At 44.3% G+C, this 23,925-nt stretch overlaps 1 protein-coding gene across 3 annotated transcripts in view; it reads right to left on the bottom strand.

Moving 5' to 3' along the window:
- The window catches only part of CTNNA2 (catenin alpha 2), a 562,131-nt gene that overhangs the window by 124,014 nt on the left and 414,192 nt on the right, over positions 1–23,925 (bottom strand). For all 3 annotated transcript variants that reach the window (XM_079990774.1, XM_079990775.1, XM_079990773.1), the window contains exon 9: positions 17,254–17,406. In XM_079990774.1, coding sequence (XP_079846900.1) covers positions 17,254–17,406 — 153 coding nt within the window. The remainder of the gene's footprint in view (positions 1–17,253; positions 17,407–23,925) is intronic.

Genomic DNA, 23,925 nt, shown 5'->3' with positions numbered 1-23,925 from the left:
GAGATTTTACTTTCTTGGGCTCCATGATCACTGCAGATGGTGACAGCAGTCACGAAATTAAAAGACGCCTGCTTCTTGGGAGAAGGGCAATGACAGGCCTAGACAGCATCTTGAGAAGTAGAGACATCACCTTGTCAACAAAGGTTCGTACAGTTAAAGCCATGGTTTTCCCAGTAGTGATGTATGGAAGTGAGAGCTGGACCATAAAGAAGGCTGATCGCCGAAGAATTGATGCTTTTGAATTATGGTGCTGGAGGAGACTCTTGAGAGTCCCATGGACTGCAAAAAGATCAAGCGCATCCATTCTTAAGGAAATTAGCCCTATGTGCTCACTGGAAGGACCGATCGTGAAGCTGAGGCTCCAATACTTTGGCCACCTCATGAGAAGAGAAGACTCCCTGGAAAAGACCCTGATGCTGGGAAAGATTGAGGGCACAAGGAGAAGGGGACAACAGAGGACGAGATGACTAGACGATGTTCTTGAAGCTACAAACATAAGTCTGACCAAACTGCAGGAGACAGTGGAAGACAGAAGTGCCTGGCGTGCTCTGGTCCATGGGGTCATGAAGAGTTGGACACGACTAAATGACTATACAACAACAAACATAAATCTGGAACCCTAACTGTGCAGAGGGTGGTTGGGGACACCTTGGAAGATTCTGAATGTGGAAAGAGCAGAAATGGCTAAGCTCCCTCTTTTGTCCTGCAACTCCTCTTCTCAAAATACACCCTCCCAGGGCTTAAAATGCCTACACTCTGAACTGGGAGGCTGCCTAGCTTATTGTCTTGGCTACAGAGAGAAATGGGCACCTGGCTCTTTTAGATGAAAGTGCAACGTGATGAAATGTGTCTGCATGCATGGCAGGTCTGCCTTGTTTTTAACAGAAATAACAGCAATGCCTGCTTTGAATCATAAAAGGAGAAACCACATAAACAGTAATGCAGCAGTGCTTGGTATTTCCTCCCATTTATGAACAAAAAGTACTCGTAGTTAAAAGGAGGAAGCCGGGTATTAAATCAAAGCAGCAATTGATATTAAAAATTTAAGGAAGGAAACAAGAGATTAAATTCTGTATTGTGGAGACGCCGGAAGAGCACATGCTCTGCATGCAAAAGGGATCTGCCTGAATCCCCCGACATCTTCAGTTAAGGCAGGGAAGCATTTCTTTCTTCAAAGAATGAAGAGCTGCTGCCAGTCAGTGCAGGTTAGAGGCAGCCAACATGGTGCTCTCCAGTATCCTGCAGCTTCCTGTGTTCCTAAGCTGAAAGAGAAGCAGCTAAAACTTGGGGTGGAAAGAGCAATGTTGTGGGGTGGGCTGTTCCAGCAGGGTATGCCTGCGTAGACACTTGCAATGGACAGCACACACAGTGTGGATGCATATTTGCCTCAGATCCAAATGCATAAAACCTGGGATCCACCAGAGAAGTACATGAAATGAGTAAGGCAACCATTAGCAGACATTGGGTTGGTGATTCAGGCACTGGATGTGAAAAGGGACAGAGCTAGGCCTGTCCCAGAGCACAGGGCAATAAGTGAGAGGTTTGTAAGGGTCAACAGACTTGGGAAATTGAGCAGGGTTGACAGAGAATATGGAAGGCAACCCACCCTTTTTGTCCTGTTTTTTTTTTTTTTGGGGGGGGGGGACAGAATGGACCTTGCAGGAAGGCTCTCACACTTTCTATTGCATGTTACTGTCACTTCCCTTAGGTAAAGGTAAAGGGACCCCTGACCATTATGTCCAGTTGTGGATGACTCTGGGGTTGTTGCGCTCATCTTGCTTTACTGGCTGAGGGAGCCAGCGTACAGCTTCCGGGTCATGTGGCCAGCATGACTAAGCTGCTTCTGGCGAACCAGAGCAGTGCACGGAAACGCTGTTTACCTTCCCACCAGTGTGGTACCTATTTATCTACTTGCACTTTGATGTGCTTCTGAACTGCAAGGTTGGCAGGAGCTGGGACCGAGCAACGGGAGCTCATCCCGTCGCAGGGATTCGAACCGCCGACCTTCTGATCGGCAAGCCCTAGGCTCTGTGGTTTAACCCACAGCGCCACCTGCATCTCTTCCCTTATTCATAGAATAATATAATTGTGGCACTGAAAGGGCCAATAGTTCCTTCCAATTTCCCGCCAATGGAGGAATCACAGCTAAAGCATCCTTGACAGCTGGCCACCCAACCTCTGCTTATAAAACCTCCAGTCCACCACCTTCTGATGGAGTCCATTCCACTGTCAAACAGCTCTTAGTGCCAGAAAGTTCTTCCTAACGTTTAGTCAGAATCTAATGAATTGCAATTTGAATTCATTGATTTGGGCCCTGCCCTCTGGAATAGGAGAAAACAAGCTTGTGCTGTCTTTCATGATAGCCCTTTATAGATATTTGAAGATTGCTATCATATAACCTCTCAGTCTTCTCTGAGATCACCCATGTGACCAGCACAGGCAGCACTGTTGATACTCTAATGGGCTTTCACTTGTTCTTTGTGACATCATCAAATAGGTAAGCCTGATAGGTTAGTAGCACAAAACCCCACAGAGCAGGGAAACACACACACACACACACACACACACACACACACACATTCTCTGAAACAGAGAGAGGGGAAAACTAGTCACTGGAAAGTAGATTTTCCAGGGGATACCACCCCCACAACAATTTCGAGACAAAAATGACAGAGCATTTGGGCTCTGCACTACCAGGTGCATATATAAAGGGGGAGGGCTGATATGATACACTGAGAAGGCCATAGCTCAGCAGTAGAGCATCAGAGTTCAGTTCCCAACATCTCCGCAAACCCTGGAGAGTCCCTGCCAGTCGGTGTAGCTAATACTGAGCTAGATGGAACAAGGGTCCAATTCAGAATGAGGCAGCACCCCTATGTTTCTAACTCTACACAATTTACCTGAGATGCAGAGTGCTTGCTTCTTTTGAGAAGCATCACTTGATTCCTATGATCTCTCCTTGTATTATCTCTTTTAAAAATAATAATAATTCTACAATAAACTACTGTGAAGGCACACTTGCTTTCAGGATTTCTTCCACCACTGCAGTCCTCTGAACTTCAGAAGTCTTTAAAGTCAACACTGGATCAGAAAAACACATATTTTTTCTTAAGCACGCTGCAGCCGATCCACCATGACACGGCTCTTAAGGTTGAAATGGCACACTCATACTTAAGCCCTTATTCTCCATCTCGTATAAACTTTCTCGAGCCGTTGCCCTGAGGCTGAAAATTTCTCATGCTTGCTTCTGAGCCCATGGGTGAAATCTTGCTGGGGCTTTGAAGAAAATCCATTCAACCATTTCTTTAAGGTGTTTGAGCATAAGAAAATGGTAATTATTCACACAGAGAAACTGAGACTTCCTTCTCCTCCTCCTCCATACTACAATGCCTGATATGGTCACAAAGGAGCTTTCTGAGATCCAGGACTTGACATGTACATTACAGTGCCAAGAAATGGGATGCTTGTCATCTGCCTATTCACCAGGGTTTCCAAAGGTGGACCAAGCCTAATTGAAAATCAAAATGGGGACCCTCCAAACACACACAATATAATTACAGGGATGTAAAAAACATCAGGCAGTTCTCCCACTCAAGCTTGGTTGAAATGAACGGGAGTTGAACAACTCCATTCCATTTCATTTGGGCTTCGGCAGGAGAGCTTTCCTGTCCTGACTCCAGACTCCAGCAGTGATCAAGCCACAGACTATAGCAACACTGGCTGAAAAGCCAGCTAAATTCCTGGCTCTGAGCCTGATGCTGGTGATCAGTGGCCCATTGAACCTAAGGCTGGCAAGGCGGATGCCCGCTGAACCAGCTCCTATGACCTGGACCACCAGGACCAGGACCTTCGTGGATACCTTTTCCTGAGACACAAAGTGCCTCCTACACTACCTTGCCAGTGCAAAGAGGATCGTAGTGCAGGAGATGTTCTCATATTCAAGCTAGATGGTTGGACTTTCTATGAGACTCTACTTTGCCAGAGAAGGATGCAACATAGGAGAGGGAGAGGAGGCAGCTGCTCCAAAGGCCTCATTTGCTTCCATCATTTCCAGAGCAGGTTGTTCACTATGAGCTGTCCATGGTCCTGTGAAAACTACTCTGCTTTGCTCCATGGGCTCCTCCACAAGAACTAAAAAAGATATTCCCAGTAAGATGGCTTTATCTGGCATCTGCTATACTACCCTTAATGAACCTGTAGAAGCCACCTCCTGAGCAGACATTTCATGCTATGTTGACTTCTGTTTGTTTCTCCCTATGCTCTGGATTCTCCCATAACCCCAATATTCACTGAACATCGCAGTCCAGTTGGTCTTCACACTGCAAGTTCCAGCACCACTGAGTTTCTTGCTAACTTTCCCTTTTTGCTTTTTACTAACTTAATTGTCCATCAGAAAGTCTAGGCAAATATATTTTGCACCACTATAATGGATGAGAGCAGCCAGGTGGATTGGAAAAAGGCAATCTTTCAAGCCAAGAGGTCTTTGCCGCCTCCCTGCATAAACCCAAGAGCACATTTCTCAGTCTTTTGCAGCAATAGGAACCTTAACTTTCCCCACATGTCAGCTGCTGCTGCCATTGATAACTTTAAAAATGACCAAGCAAGACATTTAAGTGTATCCTGGACAGGATACAATGTAGCTATCGGAGGAGCACTAATTGTGTATTTGGAAAAGTCTAATAAAACATGGATCATCCTTCATTCTGAAGTGTGGAGGCTCAAAACTTGTTCTCACGAGCCTCTTTAAATCACAAAGCCACAAAATTATAGCAAGTAAAAAGTAAAAGCAAGTAAGTTTGTGCTTGCACCTCACATCTGAAGTCCAACAGACTGCAAGAGGAAGGAGAGGAGAATTTTAGAGACCATAGTGGTTTAAATGAATGGTGTGAACGTGGCCCATGAGTGTTGGGGTAGCCAGTTAGGAATGCCTCCAAGAAGAGAGGACAAAAGAGGTTGTTGATTTGCCATAAAAAGTCAATGACTAACTAACATGTTACAGATGGAAATTTAGAAATAGTTGCAATTTAAATAGAAGAATGAGAAAGACTGTGACCAGGCTCAATATTCTCTCCAGGTGCTCACCATTGATGGGCTAAAATTCCCTTGGTTCCCCCTTCCCATTTTTCCATTGGGCTTGGACCAGACAGCCCTGCAGCCAGAGGACTGCCCATTGCACAGTGGGATATGGGGTTGTGTGTGTTATTTTTGTGACACATGTGCATTTCTCCAGGGTGTCCAATCCAACACAGACTATTCAGAACTGGGACTGATGGAAGGAATAGCCCCACATTTCCAACTCACAGCATGAAAATACAGTGCAGCGACACCATGTTAATGTCCTGCAAAATGAGGGGGGAGAGGGACATGCAGCAAAATGAGCTTGGACAGCACAGGAGCCTGTGCATCTGTTTGCAAAGCTAATGTACCTGAAAGTGAAAGAGCCCTAAGTCTCCACTGGCAGGAGTCTTTAATCCAGCCCTCTCCATTTGTTCAATCCAATGGAATATGTTTGTTCCTCTTTTCTCCATTCCAAACTTTGGTACAAAAAGGGATTAGCCATTTAGAAAGAAGGTTAGAGATAATCCTAGGCAGGTATTAGTAAGTGAGTTTACTGAGAGAAGATCACAGAACACAGTATCAGAAGCAGTGGATGTTCCAAATCAAGAGGCAAGCAGTTTTATTAAGAAACAAATAACTATTTGCTGAAAATGGCAGGAAGGCAATGGCTGGATTTCCATTTCTTATAGCCCAAACCTATGCATGTTGATTCAGATGGAAGCCCTATTGTGTTTTACAGGGCTTATTCCCAAGCAAATGAGCACATGGTTGCAACCTTGGTCATTCAGAGGTAGACAAACAGAACACTGAGATCTGTAAATAGACAGATAGAGCTTAAAAACAAAAAACCCTCCCTCCAATAAAAATAAGCAAAAATGCTTTGTGAATCCGTGCTTCAAATGTGTCCATGTTATGTCTAATTAAGCTCTCATAGCAAATTTCAGATAATGGTACCTGTTCCAGGAACAGAAACCAAACTACCACAGTTAGATTCTCTCTCTCTCCCCCCTCTCTTTTTCTCTCTTGCTTACACTTACACACACACACACACACACACACACACGAACAGCCAAGAGCCTTGTGTTGCTTCATGGTTAACAAAATTCTTATGGCTATCAAGTGCTCAGGTTGAGGACTTTCTCTGAAATATATTACCAGGCTGAGAGGAGGCAGTATCACAAAGAGCATTATAGCAGCTGCTGGCACCATGCTGGCCCTTTGGTGCCACCTGACTTCCTAGGCCAGAAAGGTAATGGTTTCTTTTATGACTGGCCTGCATCTCTGGTGCAGAAGGGAGCTCACACCTGATCCAAAGGAGGCCTAGTTCATGCTTAACATCAAGTGCCACAGGGCTCTTGTTTGGTTTTGCTACAGGAAACAAGCTATGATTTATTTTTATTTTTTAAAACACAGTTGTACTTCAACAAATAACAGTAGCTATTATTATTATTATTATTATTATTATTATTATTATTATTATTATTATTATTCACTGCCACAGGATGCAGTGATGGCCACCAATCCAGATTGCTTTGAAAGACTATGCAGATTTATGGACAAAACAAAATAAAAAAAATTCCTTCCAGTAGCACCTTAAAGACCAACTAAGTTAGTTCTTGGTATGAGCTTTCGTGTGCATGCACACTTCTTCAGATACACAGATATCTTCAGATATCTGAAGAAGTGTGCATGCACACGAAAGCTCATACCAAGAACTAACTTAGTTGGTCTTTAAGGTGCTACTGGAAGGAATTTTTTTTATTTTGTTTTGACTATGGCAGACCAACACGGCTACCTATCTGTAACCAGATTTATGGAGAATAAGGTTATCAATGGCTATGAGCCACAATGTCTTTGTTCTACTTCCACAATAGGAGGCGATATATCTCTGAATCCCAGTTGCTGAGGAGCACAAATGTTGCACTCAAATGCTTGTTTTATTTATTTCAACTATTTGCATACCACTTAACCACAGCCCCCTCTATGAGGTGTACAGGGGACCCAACACAATAAGACTGAACATGAGTTATGACAATAGGCTTTTGGGCTTTTCATAGGCAACTGGCTGACTGCTGTGAAAAGAGGATGTTGGACCAGAGGGGCCCTTCACCTGATCCAGTAGGGCTCTTCTGATGTCTTCTTATTAACAATGGGCTAGCAGGACTACCCTCTCTGGATTCAATGTCTTTCTGCCCACCCCTCTCCCCGCACTCCTGCCCACACATCCCAACATCCATCTCTGCCATGTCCTTTGGAACTTGCCAGGCATTTTAGTTAGACAAACAAGGACATCTGGCTTTCTTCCAAAGGAGGCCAATGGGCAGGAAGCAACTCTCCTTGTCTTCAGACATATCACACCCCCTTTCAGCTATTCGCAGCATGAGACTTATCAAATGAGGAGGGGAGGTGTTTGTGCTAACACAATATTGTGAGTATATAACGGGACACAAAATTCAGTGACTAACAGGGAAAAGGCAAGGAAAGAGCTGAAGGGTTTTGAATAAATAACTACATGGCTAAAGGCCAGCACTAGAAGTGATGCTGTGGAGTGTGTGTGTGTGTGTGCGTGTGTGTGTGTGTTTTGGAAAGAAGACCAGGGTTCAAATGCTCAATTATAAATCTCATTGGATGGCTTCAAATAAATGAGTCCATCAGCCTAACCTATACTGAGAAGATAAAATCACTGTGGAACTTTCCAAAACACTGTCCTTAAGAGCAAAGGATGGGGGGATCACGGCTCTCCAAAATGCTCCCATTGAAATCCAACAACATCTGTAGGGCCAAAGGATTTTCAAGGATGGAGGATGCAGAGGATGGATAAGGTTCAACTGCATCAGATAAACAACTCAGACCACAATCCAAAACACACAGATGCACACACAGAGAGAAAAATAATTCCCATTTATCTCAAATAAAAATAGTTAGGACTGGCATGTAAGAATGTATGAGCCACAAAGGAAGACAAGAGAATGAAAGTCTTTCTCTGCATCCTCTTTCAGAGGGATGTTTTTAAACTTGCCAAGCTTCCTGCATCCGATTAATATAAACTACAATGTCATGGGGGAGATCTCTTCCTAAACTGAAGTGCTAGTTTTCTATATGTGCAGGGGGTTGTCTCACAGTGAAACATTTATACAGAACCTCCCTCCTGCATGAGCCTTAAACCTTTAATTTTAGGGATCTGGTTTTTTTGCTTGGTTCTCCCCCTCCTCCAAACCCATCCCTTTTCCTTGCTGCACATGTCTTTTTAGACTGTAAGCTTGAGGACAGGGATTGTTTTACTACTGGTTTTTTGTAAGCTGAAAAGTGGGGTGAAAATGCTTTCAAGGAATAAATCACGTGGTACCACTAGGTGTGCAGGGTACTGAACAAATATTAAGCAACTGATCTTGGGCACAATGGGTGCATTGGGGGAGGGGTATTTTGGCAGACATTGCTCATCATGGGAGGGAGAGAAAGGTCACACCTCCCAAAACACCCTCATAGGCTTGCCCTCCTTTACATACAGTTCCTCCTTATGAATGGGGTTTCAGATATGCATCCTCTTAATAAGGCTGGCTTTTGTTGTCTATTGCAGCCTCCACTGGTATAAACTTCCTAGACAGCTACTAAAAGGCAGCTTCATGCAGGGTGAATTCAAGTTTTGAAGCCCATAACTACACCTGATCAAGCCACACACACCTTCCTCCAACCCCCGGGGAAATGTTACAATGGCAGTGGGTAATCTATGGCTTCCAAGGCACTGCTTAAAAAATTCATAGGGCTATTATCACCCAAATTAGTCCTGATCATGTCACCTCCCTGGACTCCCCTTGCTGAATACAAACTCTGCCAGTAAAGGTTGCTAAGGGATGCATTGAAACTGGCCAAACACCAGCTGTCTGGGCTGTCCCCTCGTTCCATCTGCAGCCCATTCGACCCATTTCTGCAAAGCCAGCTTGCCACAGGGGGAGCTTTGCAGCCAGGATCTGCAATTGCATAGTCTCCTTGCCAGAATCCCCAGCTCCTGGGGTCTTACGCCAAAACCTAAGGCTGGCACAAGCCATGCTTGCTCCTCAGGCACGTGGGGGCTAAACAGCACAAACCATTTTAGAAGAACATCAAACTATTACCTTGCTCATTTGGGGGTGGTGGTTAGGGAATGGGAGGATCAACATATGTGCCCATTCCTGTCATTCCACCTGTCTGGCAGTCAGTGTGTGTTTATTGAGAAGTGGGGATAAGAAAGGCTTAAATAGATAAGCAGCCGACATATCAAGCACCTCCTGCCACACTGGAGACAAATTCCATGGATGCATTCCATTCTCACAATGATGCCAGTTCAGAAATAAAGTTCCACTAAAATGTGGGTGAATTGTACTACTTCTTGAAGCAGATGCACAATAAATAGCAGTTTGGTTTTGCTGGTTTGGTGTGCTGGGATGCTTTTCATGCTCATAAGGAGCCTAGTGCCACCTGCAGCATGTGGCACAGTGGCATAACCATTGAGCCAGGAATCACCTACCTGAATCCTACCTTTGCCATGCACCTTCTAGGTGGCCATAGGCAAGCCATCACTTAGTCTCTGCAATCCCCACTCAAAAGTACAATTCTACCAGCTGTAAGGATCATGACAAAACAATGTAGATTGCTTTGAAAAGCCTAACACTAGGGAACTATTCACAACCTGATTTTATATGACATGTAAGTTTTAAGGCCTGGCCCCTTCCAGTAGTGGAGAGTGTCCTCCAGACACTTGGCTGGTGCTATGAGGTCTGTGATGTGCAGGATCACCAGGGGGAGCGACACGCCCAACCTGGCACTCACCTCAGCACCCCTGCCTGACCTCACCACTGCCCTGTGCACTCCAGGTGAGCTGCAGTGTTGGGAGGGTGGTTCCAGCCCAACACACATGGCTGCTTGGATGCCCTGCTCAGACACTCAGTTTGCAAAAGGAGGTTCACTCTCTTTCATACCACAGGAGACACTCAAGTCCTGTTCATTCCTTCTCTTCTCACACAACAGCAAGGGTGGAGAAACATTTTCAGCCCAAGGGCAACATTTCTCCATGTGTAGCCTTCAGGGGGCCATATGGCAGTGGTGGGCAGGGAAGCAGTGGATGTGTCTCTTTACATTTCGTCCACAAAAACATCTGAGGTTTCTACACACCCACAGGCTTCTCCATCCAAGCAAACAAGATAAAGTATATAAGCTCAAAGACAAGTTCCGGCTGGACAAAATCAGTTTAGGAGGGAATGGATTTAGGAGGGAACTGGATTCAATGTCTTTCTGCCCACCCCTCTCCCCGCACTCCTGCCCACACATCCCAACATCCATCTCTGCCATGTCCTTTGGAACTTGCCAGGCATTTTAGTTAGACAAACAAGGACATCTGGCTTTCTTCCAAAGGAGGCCAATGGGCAGGAAGCAACTCTCCTTGTCTTCAGACATATCACACCCCCTTTCAGCTATTCGCAGCATGAGACTTATCAAATGAGGAGGGGAGGTGTTTGTGCTAACACAATATTGTGAGTATATAACGGGACACAAAATTCAGTGACTAACAGGGAAAAGGCAAGGAAAGAGCTGAAGGGTTTTGAATAAATAACTACATGGCTAAAGGCCAGCACTAGAAGTGATGCTGTGGAGTGTGTGTGTGTGTGTGCGTGTGTGTGTGTGTTTTGGAAAGAAGACCAGGGTTCAAATGCTCAATTATAAATCTCATTGGATGGCTTCAAATAAATGAGTCCATCAGCCTAACCTATACTGAGAAGATAAAATCACTGTGGAACTTTCCAAAACACTGTCCTTAAGAGCAAAGGATGGGGGGATCACGGCTCTCCAAAATGCTCCCATTGAAATCCAACAACATCTGTAGGGCCAAAGGATTTTCAAGGATGGAGGATGCAGAGGATGGATAAGGTTCAACTGCATCAGATAAACAACTCAGACCACAATCCAAAACACACAGATGCACACACAGAGAGAAAAATAATTCCCATTTATCTCAAATAAAAATAGTTAGGACTGGCATGTAAGAATGTATGAGCCACAAAGGAAGACAAGAGAATGAAAGTCTTTCTCTGCATCCTCTTTCAGAGGGATGTTTTTAAACTTGCCAAGCTTCCTGCATCCGATTAATATAAACTACAATGTCATGGGGGAGATCTCTTCCTAAACTGAAGTGCTAGTTTTCTATATGTGCAGGGGGTTGTCTCACAGTGAAACATTTATACAGAACCTCCCTCCTGCATGAGCCTTAAACCTTTAATTTTAGGGATCTGGTTTTTTTGCTTGGTTCTCCCCCTCCTCCAAACCCATCCCTTTTCCTTGCTGCACATGTCTTTTTAGACTGTAAGCTTGAGGACAGGGATTGTTTTACTACTGGTTTTTTGTAAGCTGAAAAGTGGGGTGAAAATGCTTTCAAGGAATAAATCACGTGGTACCACTAGGTGTGCAGGGTACTGAACAAATATTAAGCAACTGATCTTGGGCACAATGGGTGCATTGGGGGAGGGGTATTTTGGCAGACATTGCTCATCATGGGAGGGAGAGAAAGGTCACACCTCCCAAAACACCCTCATAGGCTTGCCCTCCTTTACATACAGTTCCTCCTTATGAATGGGGTTTCAGATATGCATCCTCTTAATAAGGCTGGCTTTTGTTGTCTATTGCAGCCTCCACTGGTATAAACTTCCTAGACAGCTACTAAAAGGCAGCTTCATGCAGGGTGAATTCAAGTTTTGAAGCCCATAACTACACCTGATCAAGCCACACACACCTTCCTCCAACCCCCGGGGAAATGTTACAATGGCAGTGGGTAATCTATGGCTTCCAAGGCACTGCTTAAAAAATTCATAGGGCTATTATCACCCAAATTAGTCCTGATCATGTCACCTCCCTGGACTCCCCTTGCTGAATACAAACTCTGCCAGTAAAGGTTGCTAAGGGATGCATTGAAACTGGCCAAACACCAGCTGTCTGGGCTGTCCCCTCGTTCCATCTGCAGCCCATTCGACCCATTTCTGCAAAGCCAGCTTGCCACAGGGGGAGCTTTGCAGCCAGGATCTGCAATTGCATAGTCTCCTTGCCAGAATCCCCAGCTCCTGGGGTCTTACGCCAAAACCTAAGGCTGGCACAAGCCATGCTTGCTCCTCAGGCACGTGGGGGCTAAACAGCACAAACCATTTTAGAAGAACATCAAACTATTACCTTGCTCATTTGGGGGTGGTGGTTAGGGAATGGGAGGATCAACATATGTGCCCATTCCTGTCATTCCACCTGTCTGGCAGTCAGTGTGTGTTTATTGAGAAGTGGGGATAAGAAAGGCTTAAATAGATAAGCAGCCGACATATCAAGCACCTCCTGCCACACTGGAGACAAATTCCATGGATGCATTCCATTCTCACAATGATGCCAGTTCAGAAATAAAGTTCCACTAAAATGTGGGTGAATTGTACTACTTCTTGAAGCAGATGCACAATAAATAGCAGTTTGGTTTTGCTGGTTTGGTGTGCTGGGATGCTTTTCATGCTCATAAGGAGCCTAGTGCCACCTGCAGCATGTGGCACAGTGGCATAACCATTGAGCCAGGAATCACCTACCTGAATCCTACCTTTGCCATGCACCTTCTAGGTGGCCATAGGCAAGCCATCACTTAGTCTCTGCAATCCCCACTCAAAAGTACAATTCTACCAGCTGTAAGGATCATGACAAAACAATGTAGATTGCTTTGAAAAGCCTAACACTAGGGAACTATTCACAACCTGATTTTATATGACATGTAAGTTTTAAGGCCTGGCCCCTTCCAGTAGTGGAGAGTGTCCTCCAGACACTTGGCTGGTGCTATGAGGTCTGTGATGTGCAGGATCACCAGGGGGAGCGACACGCCCAACCTGGCACTCACCTCAGCACCCCTGCCTGACCTCACCACTGCCCTGTGCACTCCAGGTGAGCTGCAGTGTTGGGAGGGTGGTTCCAGCCCAACACACATGGCTGCTTGGATGCCCTGCTCAGACACTCAGTTTGCAAAAGGAGGTTCACTCTCTTTCATACCACAGGAGACACTCAAGTCCTGTTCATTCCTTCTCTTCTCACACAACAGCAAGGGTGGAGAAACATTTTCAGCCCAAGGGCAACATTTCTCCATGTGTAGCCTTCAGGGGGCCATATGGCAGTGGTGGGCAGGGAAGCAGTGGATGTGTCTCTTTACATTTCGTCCACAAAAACATCTGAGGTTTCTACACACCCACAGGCTTCTCCATCCAAGCAAACAAGATAAAGTATATAAGCTCAAAGACAAGTTCCGGCTGGACAAAATCAGTTTAGGAGGGAATGGAGCAGTGAGGAGTGGGGCCATGGGAGAGAGTCCCAAGGGCCAGAGAAAGAGTCTTAGCTGGGCATATTTGGGCCCTGGGCTTGAGGTTCCCCACCCCTGGTTTATGGAACGCAATCAAAAAGAAAAGGGAAGTACAACACACCCAGCAAAATGGGTGACATAGTTGGACCTTACAGTAAGTACATGCAGAGAAAGGGGGTTCAATGCAAGCTGGGGAATCCAGTGAGGGCATAGCAGGGAAAATAGAACAAAGTCTCATCTAGAACAAGATGCCACAATTCCACAAGGGAGAGACCGAAGGGAAGACGCCGTTTCCTGACTTTGCAAAACCAAAAGAAATCTTTTCCCAAATGGCATCCGTATGGTCAAGGGGATATTAATGAACAGCTCCTGTGAGCCTAATAGACAAAGAGACTATAAAGCAGAAATAGAAGCGCTGTTCTTTAGTTCCATCTGTTGCAAATGACTATCCTGCCCTGCGAGTCTATTGATTTGCCTGCACTATATCAAATTTTAATCACCATAAAATATAGGCTTATACAGCTTTGCCACCAACAAGTGCTCTTTGCAGACAGCTGATTATTTTGGACATCCCTAGAAACCTGTAAGAGGGAAAAGTGATTGGTACAGAGTTAGGCTTCACAACATCCTCCTTTGCAGTTTATTAATGCAAAGTGACTGTCTTTGGGAACAAGGCTCTGAAGGAGAGCAAGCCCAAACAGGCAGGGACCAAAGGGAGGCAAGAACTTCCTTGCTCTGCTGAGACTGGCAAATTTGCAGTGGGGGGAGGGCAAAGTAATTATTTTAAGAGTAATAGCAGTACTTAGGAACTGCTTCCTCCTATACAGGTTTGTAAGCGAGACCCTGGAACCTTTTAGGGCCAAACCAAAGCAGCTGTCCCAGTTCAACCTCCACCCCCCCCCCATTTGCAGGTGGCAAACAGTGGCTGATGCTTTCAAGGGAGGAGGACACTGACCGCGGGGGCTGCCATCTTATTTCCCCTCCCTGCCTTTGGGGGAAAACAATCAGTTTAAAAGCTGCCAACTGCAAGAGCCCTCCGTGCCTCCAGATCTTAGGAGACTGTGGTTACGAAGTAGGGCAATTGCCCTTTAAAAGAACAGACACTTCTTTGAGGGGGGGGGTGAGGAATATATGAAGGTTGTGGCTGGGCATCCTTCATAAAGCTTCCACGGGCTACTGAAGCAACAGTTCTACCTGAGGGAGTTCCGGTCAAGATGGACCACAGGCCTCCATTATCTTAATAGCATCAGAAAGTATAGAGACTACAGAAAGGGTGGGTCTTAACTGCATTTTTGGGGAGATCCCATTTATGTTTTAATTTCAGTTGAAATAAATGTAGCATGAGAAGCAACGCAATACAACTGAGGATCTGCCAACTCAACCGAGAAAGGAGGTCAATAACAAATGGTCAGTAACTCCATGCAACAATAGCGAACATAAAAACAAAAACGGAACTATAGTTGTGCTCTTGAGAAACAAATATACTTTCAATTGCTGTTAATCGAAGAGAGTGAGCAAGTCTCTCCTGCCACAAACCAGTCATCTCAGTCCTGAACTCCCCATGGAACTAGCAACCCATTCGGTAGCCCAGCAACCATATAATCCTGGAGAGCTTCGCTTTTCTTTTTTCTGAGCATTGCTAGATGCTTCAAAGCAAAAAGGAAAGGGAGAAAATCTCCACCCTGCTATGTGAAGATCATTCATAGGGGGAAAAAAAGCTCCCTATGTTTGATTACTTGTTTCCTCTATAGGCTCAGGCTCTATCAGCCTTCTCATTCTTGCAGATGGCCATTTGGAACACTTGGCTGCCACTTTCAGAAAGCAGGAGAGAAAAGCCTACATGACTGAGAGCCATGGATAGTTTCCATAGTCATAAAGTACCCACCCAAAGCCTTGGGAGTGGGAGCTGGACCTGTCCATTCCCCCATGTAGGTTTGTAGTCAACCCTAGCCCACCCCCAAGCCCTTGACGTTTACAGTGTTCCTCCAACATGGCAGAAAATAAGACAGTGAGATTGGTGCTATCTGCAGTGGCCACACAACCCCAGAGAAGATATCATTGAGAGGGTTTCCCATGCCACAGTAACCTCATTGACAAATGATGGCAAGCCACATTATGGCTTACCGGGACCACACAAAGATGGGGACTCCTGGAAAGGAGCTGGCAGCCTTTTTGCTCCTCCCAAGTCTTTTTTGACTGAGGGTTTGTCCACACTTCCACTTGTGTTGTGTCCAGTGCCTTTTTCCTAGAAAAACAGGTGCCAGTATTCACCATGAAGCTGTTACAGTAAATGCCAGACTTTTTAACAACAACAAAAGCGGTGCCAGGACTGCATACCCTTGAGTACTCCCTGGGGAAAAAAGCCTGCTACACTGGCCATGCCTAGAAAGGATGGGTCCAACTCACAGCACTTTCCCCCTCGCCCTGCTCCTTTCCATGGGAAAAACCCACTCTTTAGTGATGGATCAGAACAAATGGCAATCCAGGCAAAACCTCAATTGCTGTTTACTCCAATTGAGCACTGAAGAGCGGTTTTCCCTGGGGGGGGGGCAGAGGAAGTGTGAAGAAACCCTGAGCTATTCCAAGATTTGTCTCAGCATGACACCTGAACATGGGTTTGTGGTTAAGCTCTCTCCTAGCTAACTAGGTGGAGCAAAAGGGCAGTGAACTCCTCTACAGGAGCCTGGAGGTTTGCACAGTTTCAGCTTCAGTGAGAATATGACAAAAAAGGAGTTTTATGCAGGTGTGTTATAGGAAACACAATGCATGCACAAATCTTTAGGTGGAGATCCTGAAACCTCCAAGGATGTAAACCTCCAAGGTTTACCCTCCAAGGATGAAAACCTTTAAGTCTAAAAGAAAACAACTGCATTTCTGATTATCTTATGTTGAGTTTAGCCATATAAGGACTGTTCACTAGAAAGCCACCCTGCATCCTCTTTTTAATACTGCATTAACTATTTTGGAGAGACAATCTAATAATTACCCAATGTGCTTTCTAATCCATTTGTGTCAGCTACAGTGCACTGGAACATCTATTTGGCCCTGTGCCTGGTACAGACAGCCTCCCTGCTGTACTGCTTGGCTGGCAAAGATTTAAGTGAAATCTACTGGTGGATATTGGAGGCATTTATTGACAAGACACAGGAAATATGAGCTAGCCCTCAATCGACTGGGTGCAGTTTAAGCTTGTTGTGAAATATAAGGCCCCATAGGGCTAAGCTGAGGAAGTAAATAGATTTCAACTAAGCGAAACCTAAGACATCTCTCCTGAAGTACAAAAAAAAAAAAAAATCAAACACACACACTGTGTCCTGGTTTCTATATAATGCTAAATCATGTTTTGTTTCAGCAAAGTGTGGCTTGTTGGAACATCCAGTAGACTAAATATGGCTTGTTTTCTAGCAACAAATCATGATGTGAAGCTGTGGTTTGTGGTTGCCTTACAAACCATAGCTTTTAAACTCTGTTTTTGCATTATGTCCAGTCAAAGCAGTCTTGCTGTTTACAGGGAAATGAAGCAAGAACTGTGGCTTGTTTGTTCATCTATGGGATGCACGTGGTTTGTTGAACAAACCATGACTAAAACAAATCACAACCTAACTGTTAGGTGCAAGCATTGCCACTATAGATGACAACCCCATTATCTTCACAGTATGTAGTAGCTCAGGATAAACCCTAAAAGTTTGCAGCTGCAATGTGTATGTGACTATTTTGATGCAAGTCCCACTGAGTGCATTGCTCCAGGGTAAGTGTATTATATATATGTTTGCTGCACACGTTACTTTTTTTACACACCATTTTGCTGTTTTGCCACATTCCTGCCAAGGCAAGGTGCTAGAGCACTGTCGTCTTACCTCCACTAACTTGTTGGCGTGTTCGCGGAACACTTGAGCATATTCCTTCACTTCTTTCTCATTACCACTCTTGGCTGCTTCGATGAGAACCAGTAATGGAACGTTGGTCTCCAGGAAAGAATCAGATATATGATCCATCACTGCTTTCCGGAGCTGTGATAAAAGAAAGCAGAGAGCAGTAAGCGGCTGAACATTTATCTGTACATGGTGCCGACGACATCGATCTGCCATTTGCCATTATAAATACATTCGCCGTCCCTTACCAAGGTATTGTAAGAATAGGTTTTTAGCCTTTCCCTTCATTTTTTGCATTAAGAACAAATGGAACCAACTTGAATGTAAAAAAAAAAAAAAAAAAACCCAAAATAAAAAATCCAAGTTGCTGATTAAGTAGATAGCACTGGCCAGGGCAGGGACAGGTCACAGATTTCTTTCAACTAAGAAAAAAAAAATCCCCTTGAAGCCTTATTCATTAAATTCATTCAGTTTTGGGCACTCAGTCCCAAAATGTTCAGGGTAGTTATCAAGAGAGTGTAATGTATAAGATGTCAAGATAAAATAAAGGAAATTCTTAACACAGAACCTGTAGGGAAGGTCGATCCTCACTGCTACAGACCTTAAATACAACTGAAGATATTTTGGTGTCTGAGAAAGGAAATCTTATGATGGTATTATGTAACACAAGCTCTCGCACACAGCTTGTAGAGAGGGGGCTGGAAAGGGGGCTGGAATCCCCTTAATCAGAGACCCTATTTGACATGTACAGTCGTACCTTGGAAGTCAAACGGAATCTGTTCCGGAAGTCTGTTCGACTTCCAAAACATTTGAAAACCAAATCACGGCTCCTGATTGGCTGCAGGAAGCTTCTGTAGCCAATCAGAAGCCACAGAAGCCCCGTCGGATGTGCAGGTTCCAAAAGAACATCCGCAAACTGGAACAATCACTTCCGGGTTTGCGGTGTTAGGGGGCCAAAACGTCCAAGTTCCAGGGTGTTCGTGATCCAAGGTATGACTGTATAAGGAGACCCAGGGTTTGTACAGGTGAGTTGAATAAATTAAGGGTTCCTCATCCATGGTCTGTGGGCCACCAGTGGTCTGAGGTTTGCTCAGGTGGTCCACAACATGTCTGTGGATTCGTAGTTGAAGATGGGTGATGGAACACCCATTGCATGAAACATCTATATCGATTTTTAATTGTATTTTATTGCTTCTTTTATTTCTTACATTGCATTTTGTTGCATTACAATTTGAATTCCAGTGCAATAACACACAGTGTATAAGAAATAGAAGAAGCAATAAAAGTAAAATTAAAAACCACAAAGCATCTAGCACAGAACATTACAATAGTTACAACGGGCAGGGGGGAAAATGTTTAAGTGGTCCACCAAAACTCTCAAGAAGAAAGTAAGTTTGGAAGCCATTGAACTAAACGATTGTGGGGATGTTTGTTTTACAGAACTATCAGTGTAGGCTGTGCTTTGCAGCAAGGCAGAATTAGTAGAAAGCATGTGTGTCTCTGTCCCAAGAACCACAGTGAGACACCGAAAAATGGGAGAGGAAAGGATAACAGGGGATGGAGGTCAGCTAATGGAGGTAGATGATCGATTGAGTTACCTTCTACTTCAACTATTCTATGTGAGTCAGAATAGAAGAAAACGCTGGGAGGAGGCAGATTAGGTTGCACAAAGTGGAAAGCACGAGAAGAGGAATAAGGGAGGGGGGATCAGTCAATGGCAGAGAGGCTTTCTATGTTGAGGACTAGAAGGTTTAAATGAGAACAACATCAGCCAGATTTCTACCTAGCTGAATCTCACTAGGTATATATTGTGGTTAACCCCATAGGAATCACCAATGCAATCTGTGTACCTTGCCTAGCTAAAACATTATGTGGTGGATTACAAACCAGAGCAATTGCCTTAATTGACCTCCAGTCCACCCAAGAGATATATGATTAAATGAGACTAATTTCTTGTTAGACCCTCAGGCTACATGGCTCCAAGCCTGTTGGCTTTGAGTGCACAGCTTTTCATGTTTAATAAGAATTATACCCCCAAACCTTAAGGAAATGCACTAAGCAATGAGTGTTACATGATCACCGAACTATAGCAGTCCCAAGGATTCAATCATCTTTCCTTACCTTACAAAAAATGGGACAAAGTATGACTAATGTGTAGTTTCTAGAGTGACACAAGAGAAAATGGTGCTGTTATTTTTAAGTGATATTTCTTTAACCTCTTAGTTTGCTTTCAAAGACATGTAAGTTTTTTTGCTACAAATACAGTACTTCCTTTCGCCTCTTCAGAAGTTCCATCAATAAAACCAGATGATTAAAAAAAAACCAACATGTTAAATTCAATGCTAATCGTTTCTTTTTAAAAATAATTTGATTTCAAATGAAATCAACATGCTAGTCTACACTTACTAATCTGATCCTCTATCAAGGACCATTATCACATCAAAGTGATAAAAAGTGTTTATTAAAAAACAGAATAAAACACCACCTCTTTTGGTATGAACTTAGCTGGACCCTTAGATCTTCATCTGAGGCAATTGTCTGGTTGTCCTCTCTGAGGCAGGTTTAGAGGATGGAAACAAAGGGGGGGGGACATTTTCATTTGTGGCTCCCCATTTGTGGAATACTCTCCTCAGTGAGGTCCACCTGCCACCATCATTAATATCTTTTCTACACCAAGAAAACGCTTATATTCTCAGGAATTTGGCAGATAGTGATGATTTGCTGGATAAGAAGTTTGATGTCAACATTTTTAGTTGGACCCATTGTTGTTCAATGTTTTTATAAATAAATGATTTGGATGAAGATATTGAGGGGATGTTCATCAGATTTTCAGATGACACCTAACTGGGAAGAGTAGCCAATGCCGCAGAAGATAGAATCAGGATTCGTGATGACCTAAGTAGATTGAAGAACTGGGTCAAAACTAGCAAAATGATTTTCAATAGGGAGAAATGAAAGGTTCTGCACTTAGGCAGGAACAAGGGACACCTGGATTGCCATGTGAAAAGAATCTAGGGGTCTTACTAGACCATAAGCTTGATGTGAGTCAGCAGTGTGACACAGCAGCAAAAAACAAACTGTGGCTCATTATGCAGGTGACACTATAATATGCAAGTTAGGATGACTATTGGGTCACATTTCCAACATGCAGTTGGAATCACTCAACTTCAGTCTACTATGTTTTACTTAGAGTAGAGATAAAGTGAACAGGTGATGCTGTGGTCTAAACCACTGAGCCTCTTGGGCTTGTTGATCGGAAGGTCGGCAGTTCAAATCTGCTTGATGGGATGAGCTCCTGTTGTTCTGTCCCAGCTCCTGCCAACCTAGCAGTTCAAAAGCACAAAGTACAAGTAGATAAATAGGTACCGCTGTGGTGGGAAGGTAAACAGTGTTTCCATGTGCTCTGGCACTCATCACAGTGTCCTGTTGCACCATTCTGGCCACATGACCTGGAAAGCTGTCTGTGGGCAAACACCGGCTCCCTCGGCCTGAAAGTGAAATGAGCACCGCAACCCCATAGTTACCTTTGAGGGTACTTAACCATCCAGGGGTTCTTGAACTTTGCCTACTTAGAACAGACCCATGGAAATTCTGGAACATGACTAAATGAAGTCCATTAATTTTAATGGATCTACTCTAAATAAAACATAGTCACATATCACCCATAGGTTTTGTTCTAGAGAGAGAGAGAGAGGCTATTCTGTACAATTTCTTTACCAAAAAATATACATCAGCACATCTTCTTTTCACTTCTCTACACTAGATTAACCCAATTTCTATCAGAAGAAAATTTGATTTGCACTCTCATGCAAACAAGTGTCATGTCTTTGTGAATTGAGCTTTTGAAGTGCCCTTGTATGCATGTTGAAAGGTACAGTTAACAGCTTTTACATATGTAATGGGATACCAAAAATTTAGCAATCTATCAACAATAGCCTATAAGGAATGTCTTGACAAAATCATTTGTTAAATGTGACAGGAGTGTGAACATAAGGCGTTCTTCTAATAGCTTGAACGGATGCATGACAAGGGAATATTAATTGCCCCAGACAAGATATTCAAAGGTATTAGCTCAGCAGAACCAGTCTATTCTATCCAATTAGGGCCATTCATCAATGTAAATAACTGTTCGAAAGCTAATCTTATTCACCCACCCACCCATGCATTGCAACAAAGACCAGGTTCCTCTTGCAATTCTTCCTTAAGGCCAGCAAAGCTAGTCACTGGCAGAGAAAGAAAGAAAGAAGAAGAAGAAGAGTTTGGATTTGATATCCCGCCTTTCACTCCCCTTCAGGAGTCTCAAAGCGGCTAACATTCTCCTTTCCCTTCCTCCCCCACAACAAACACTCTGTGAGGTGAGTGGGGCTGAGAGACTTCAGAGAAGTGTGACTGGCCCAAGGTCACCCAGCAGCTGCATGTGGAGGAGCGGAGACGCGAACCCGGTTACCCAGATTACGAGACTGCCGCTCTTAACCACTACACCACACTGGCTCTCAAGAAAAGCCAAGAAAGAAAAGAAAGAAAAGAAAGAAAAGCCAAGGAGACTTGTGACACCTTGGAGGCTTACTAATTCATTTTGGCATCAGCATCCACAGGTCCACTCCAACAAGTGAGCATGGGGGATGTGTTTGGAGGAGCACAGTTGTTTTGAGGGGAAATACAGAGTTCCACAGAAAACTCCACACAGGAACAATGTCCATCTCTAGACCACTAGCTCTCCTTACCACCTCTGCTATTGTGTCCCCAATGTCATCTGCCAGGATGCACAAAGGCATCTATCTGGTGGTAATGGTCCACTCACATCTCCTGCTGGAACCATGACCAGCAGGTGCTATCACCAGCTCCATAAAGGAGTGGGCAGTATACAAAACACCATGCTGTGTTCATAGTGGCTAAGAGTATGACCTGGGAAGTCCTTACTTGTTTTAACAATTTTACAAACCCCTTCCCTTGGTTCTATCAGTGCCTTATGGTATTGTTGTAACCTGCCCTGGGACCTCATGGTATAGGCAAGAAATCTCACGGAAAAATACATAATCAAATTGTGCGGCAGCCGTGGACTTTTGAGGGGGGTGTAAGCAAGCAGCTATTTGCACAGCCTGAGCCCCACCTCCCCCCCACCATTTGTAATATGAGGATAATCAATATTGACCTGCCTTGCAAGAGCTTTGAAAGGATTACTCAGCTGATGTATGACAGAAAACCCTTGAAATCCCTTATATAAATGCTAAATATTATTACCACGTCTACTATTAAGTACAAATGACATGCAATACTGATTCAAGTCAGGTGTATTCCAATTCATTATTCAGCTTCCCCCCTGGAAAACATTTGCTGGAGTTTGCCTGCAGCAGTCGTGGTGGTGGATGTGCAGAAACACTCTGCATTACATCAACTTGAGCAACCAACTTTAGTATTTTTTTCCAGGTGTCCAAGTGACCAGGAAGGTGCTCAGGATTTCCCCAAACACTGTATCACATTGTACAACAACATAACATATCCATACTTTTAACCTAAAGCAATTAATGGCATATCACGAGGGCAGGTTTCTGTGTCCTGTTTAGGCAGTGGGGAGCTGGCGGGGAAATCTTCTCTTTCTCCCTCTGCCCCATTCTGGGCTACTTTGTCATCAGAAATACAGGAAGCTGTCTTATACTGAATCAGACCATAGGTCCATCTAGCTCGCGCCATGGTGGACCTTAGGACCTCAAATTTCAGCTGAGCCCTGTGTGACACCAAAGTTTGGCACCCACTGCCTCTCATGTTCCATTCTAAATCATAGTTGTGGCACCCTCGGCAGCACCCCTAAGGCTCCACACCCAGTGCAACCGAATCTGTTATAAAGTGATTTTGCACGTTGGCCACAATACACAAGATGAGGTACACTGGGAATTTTATATAGCAGGCTTTCCAGTTGCAAGAACGTAGGAAGCTGCACGTGTGGTAACTCTCATCCCTACCTAGAGATGCCAGAGACTGAACCTGAGGTTATGAAAATCAGGTGCTCCGCCACTGAGCAGCAGTTCTTACCAGCCCCACTTCTAACTGCATTCAGAAGTTAAACTGACCTTCAGAATGCCACTTTTTATTGTTCTATCATGATTTTACCCTGCACAGATGCACACAAACAGTACGTTTCTAAGCACAGTTCAAAGTGTTGGTGCTGACCTTGAAAGCCCTAAATGGCCTCAGTCTTGTATAGCTGAAGGAGCGTCTCCACCCCCATCGTTCAGCCCGGACACTGAGGTCCTCCTCCGAGGGCCTTCTGGTGGTTCCCTCCCTGTGAGAAGTGAGGTTTCAGGGAACCAGGCACAGGGCCTTCTTGGTGGTGGTGCCCGCCCTGTGGAACTCCCTCGCATCAGATGTCAAGGAAATAAACAACTATCTGACTTTTAGAAGACATCTGAAGGCAGCCCTGTTTAGGGAAGTTTTTAATGTTTGATTCTATTTTTAAAATTTTGTTGGGAGCCACCCAGAGTGGCAGGGGAAATGCAGCCAGATGGGTGGGGTATGTATGTATGTATGTATGTATGTATAAATAAATTATTATTATTATTATTATTATTATTATTATTATTATTATATGCAGATTACCTGTTTGCTGCTTACTGTCACGAAGGGAATTAAATTGTCAATTTCTGTTATGGAGAGTTAATA

This window comes from Podarcis cretensis, assembly GCF_951804945.1.
Source record: "Podarcis cretensis genome assembly, chromosome: 9".
NCBI lineage: Eukaryota > Metazoa > Chordata > Lepidosauria > Squamata > Lacertidae > Podarcis > Podarcis cretensis.
Note: the sequence above shows the minus strand (reverse complement) of the source record. Positions and strands in the feature narration are given on the sequence as shown.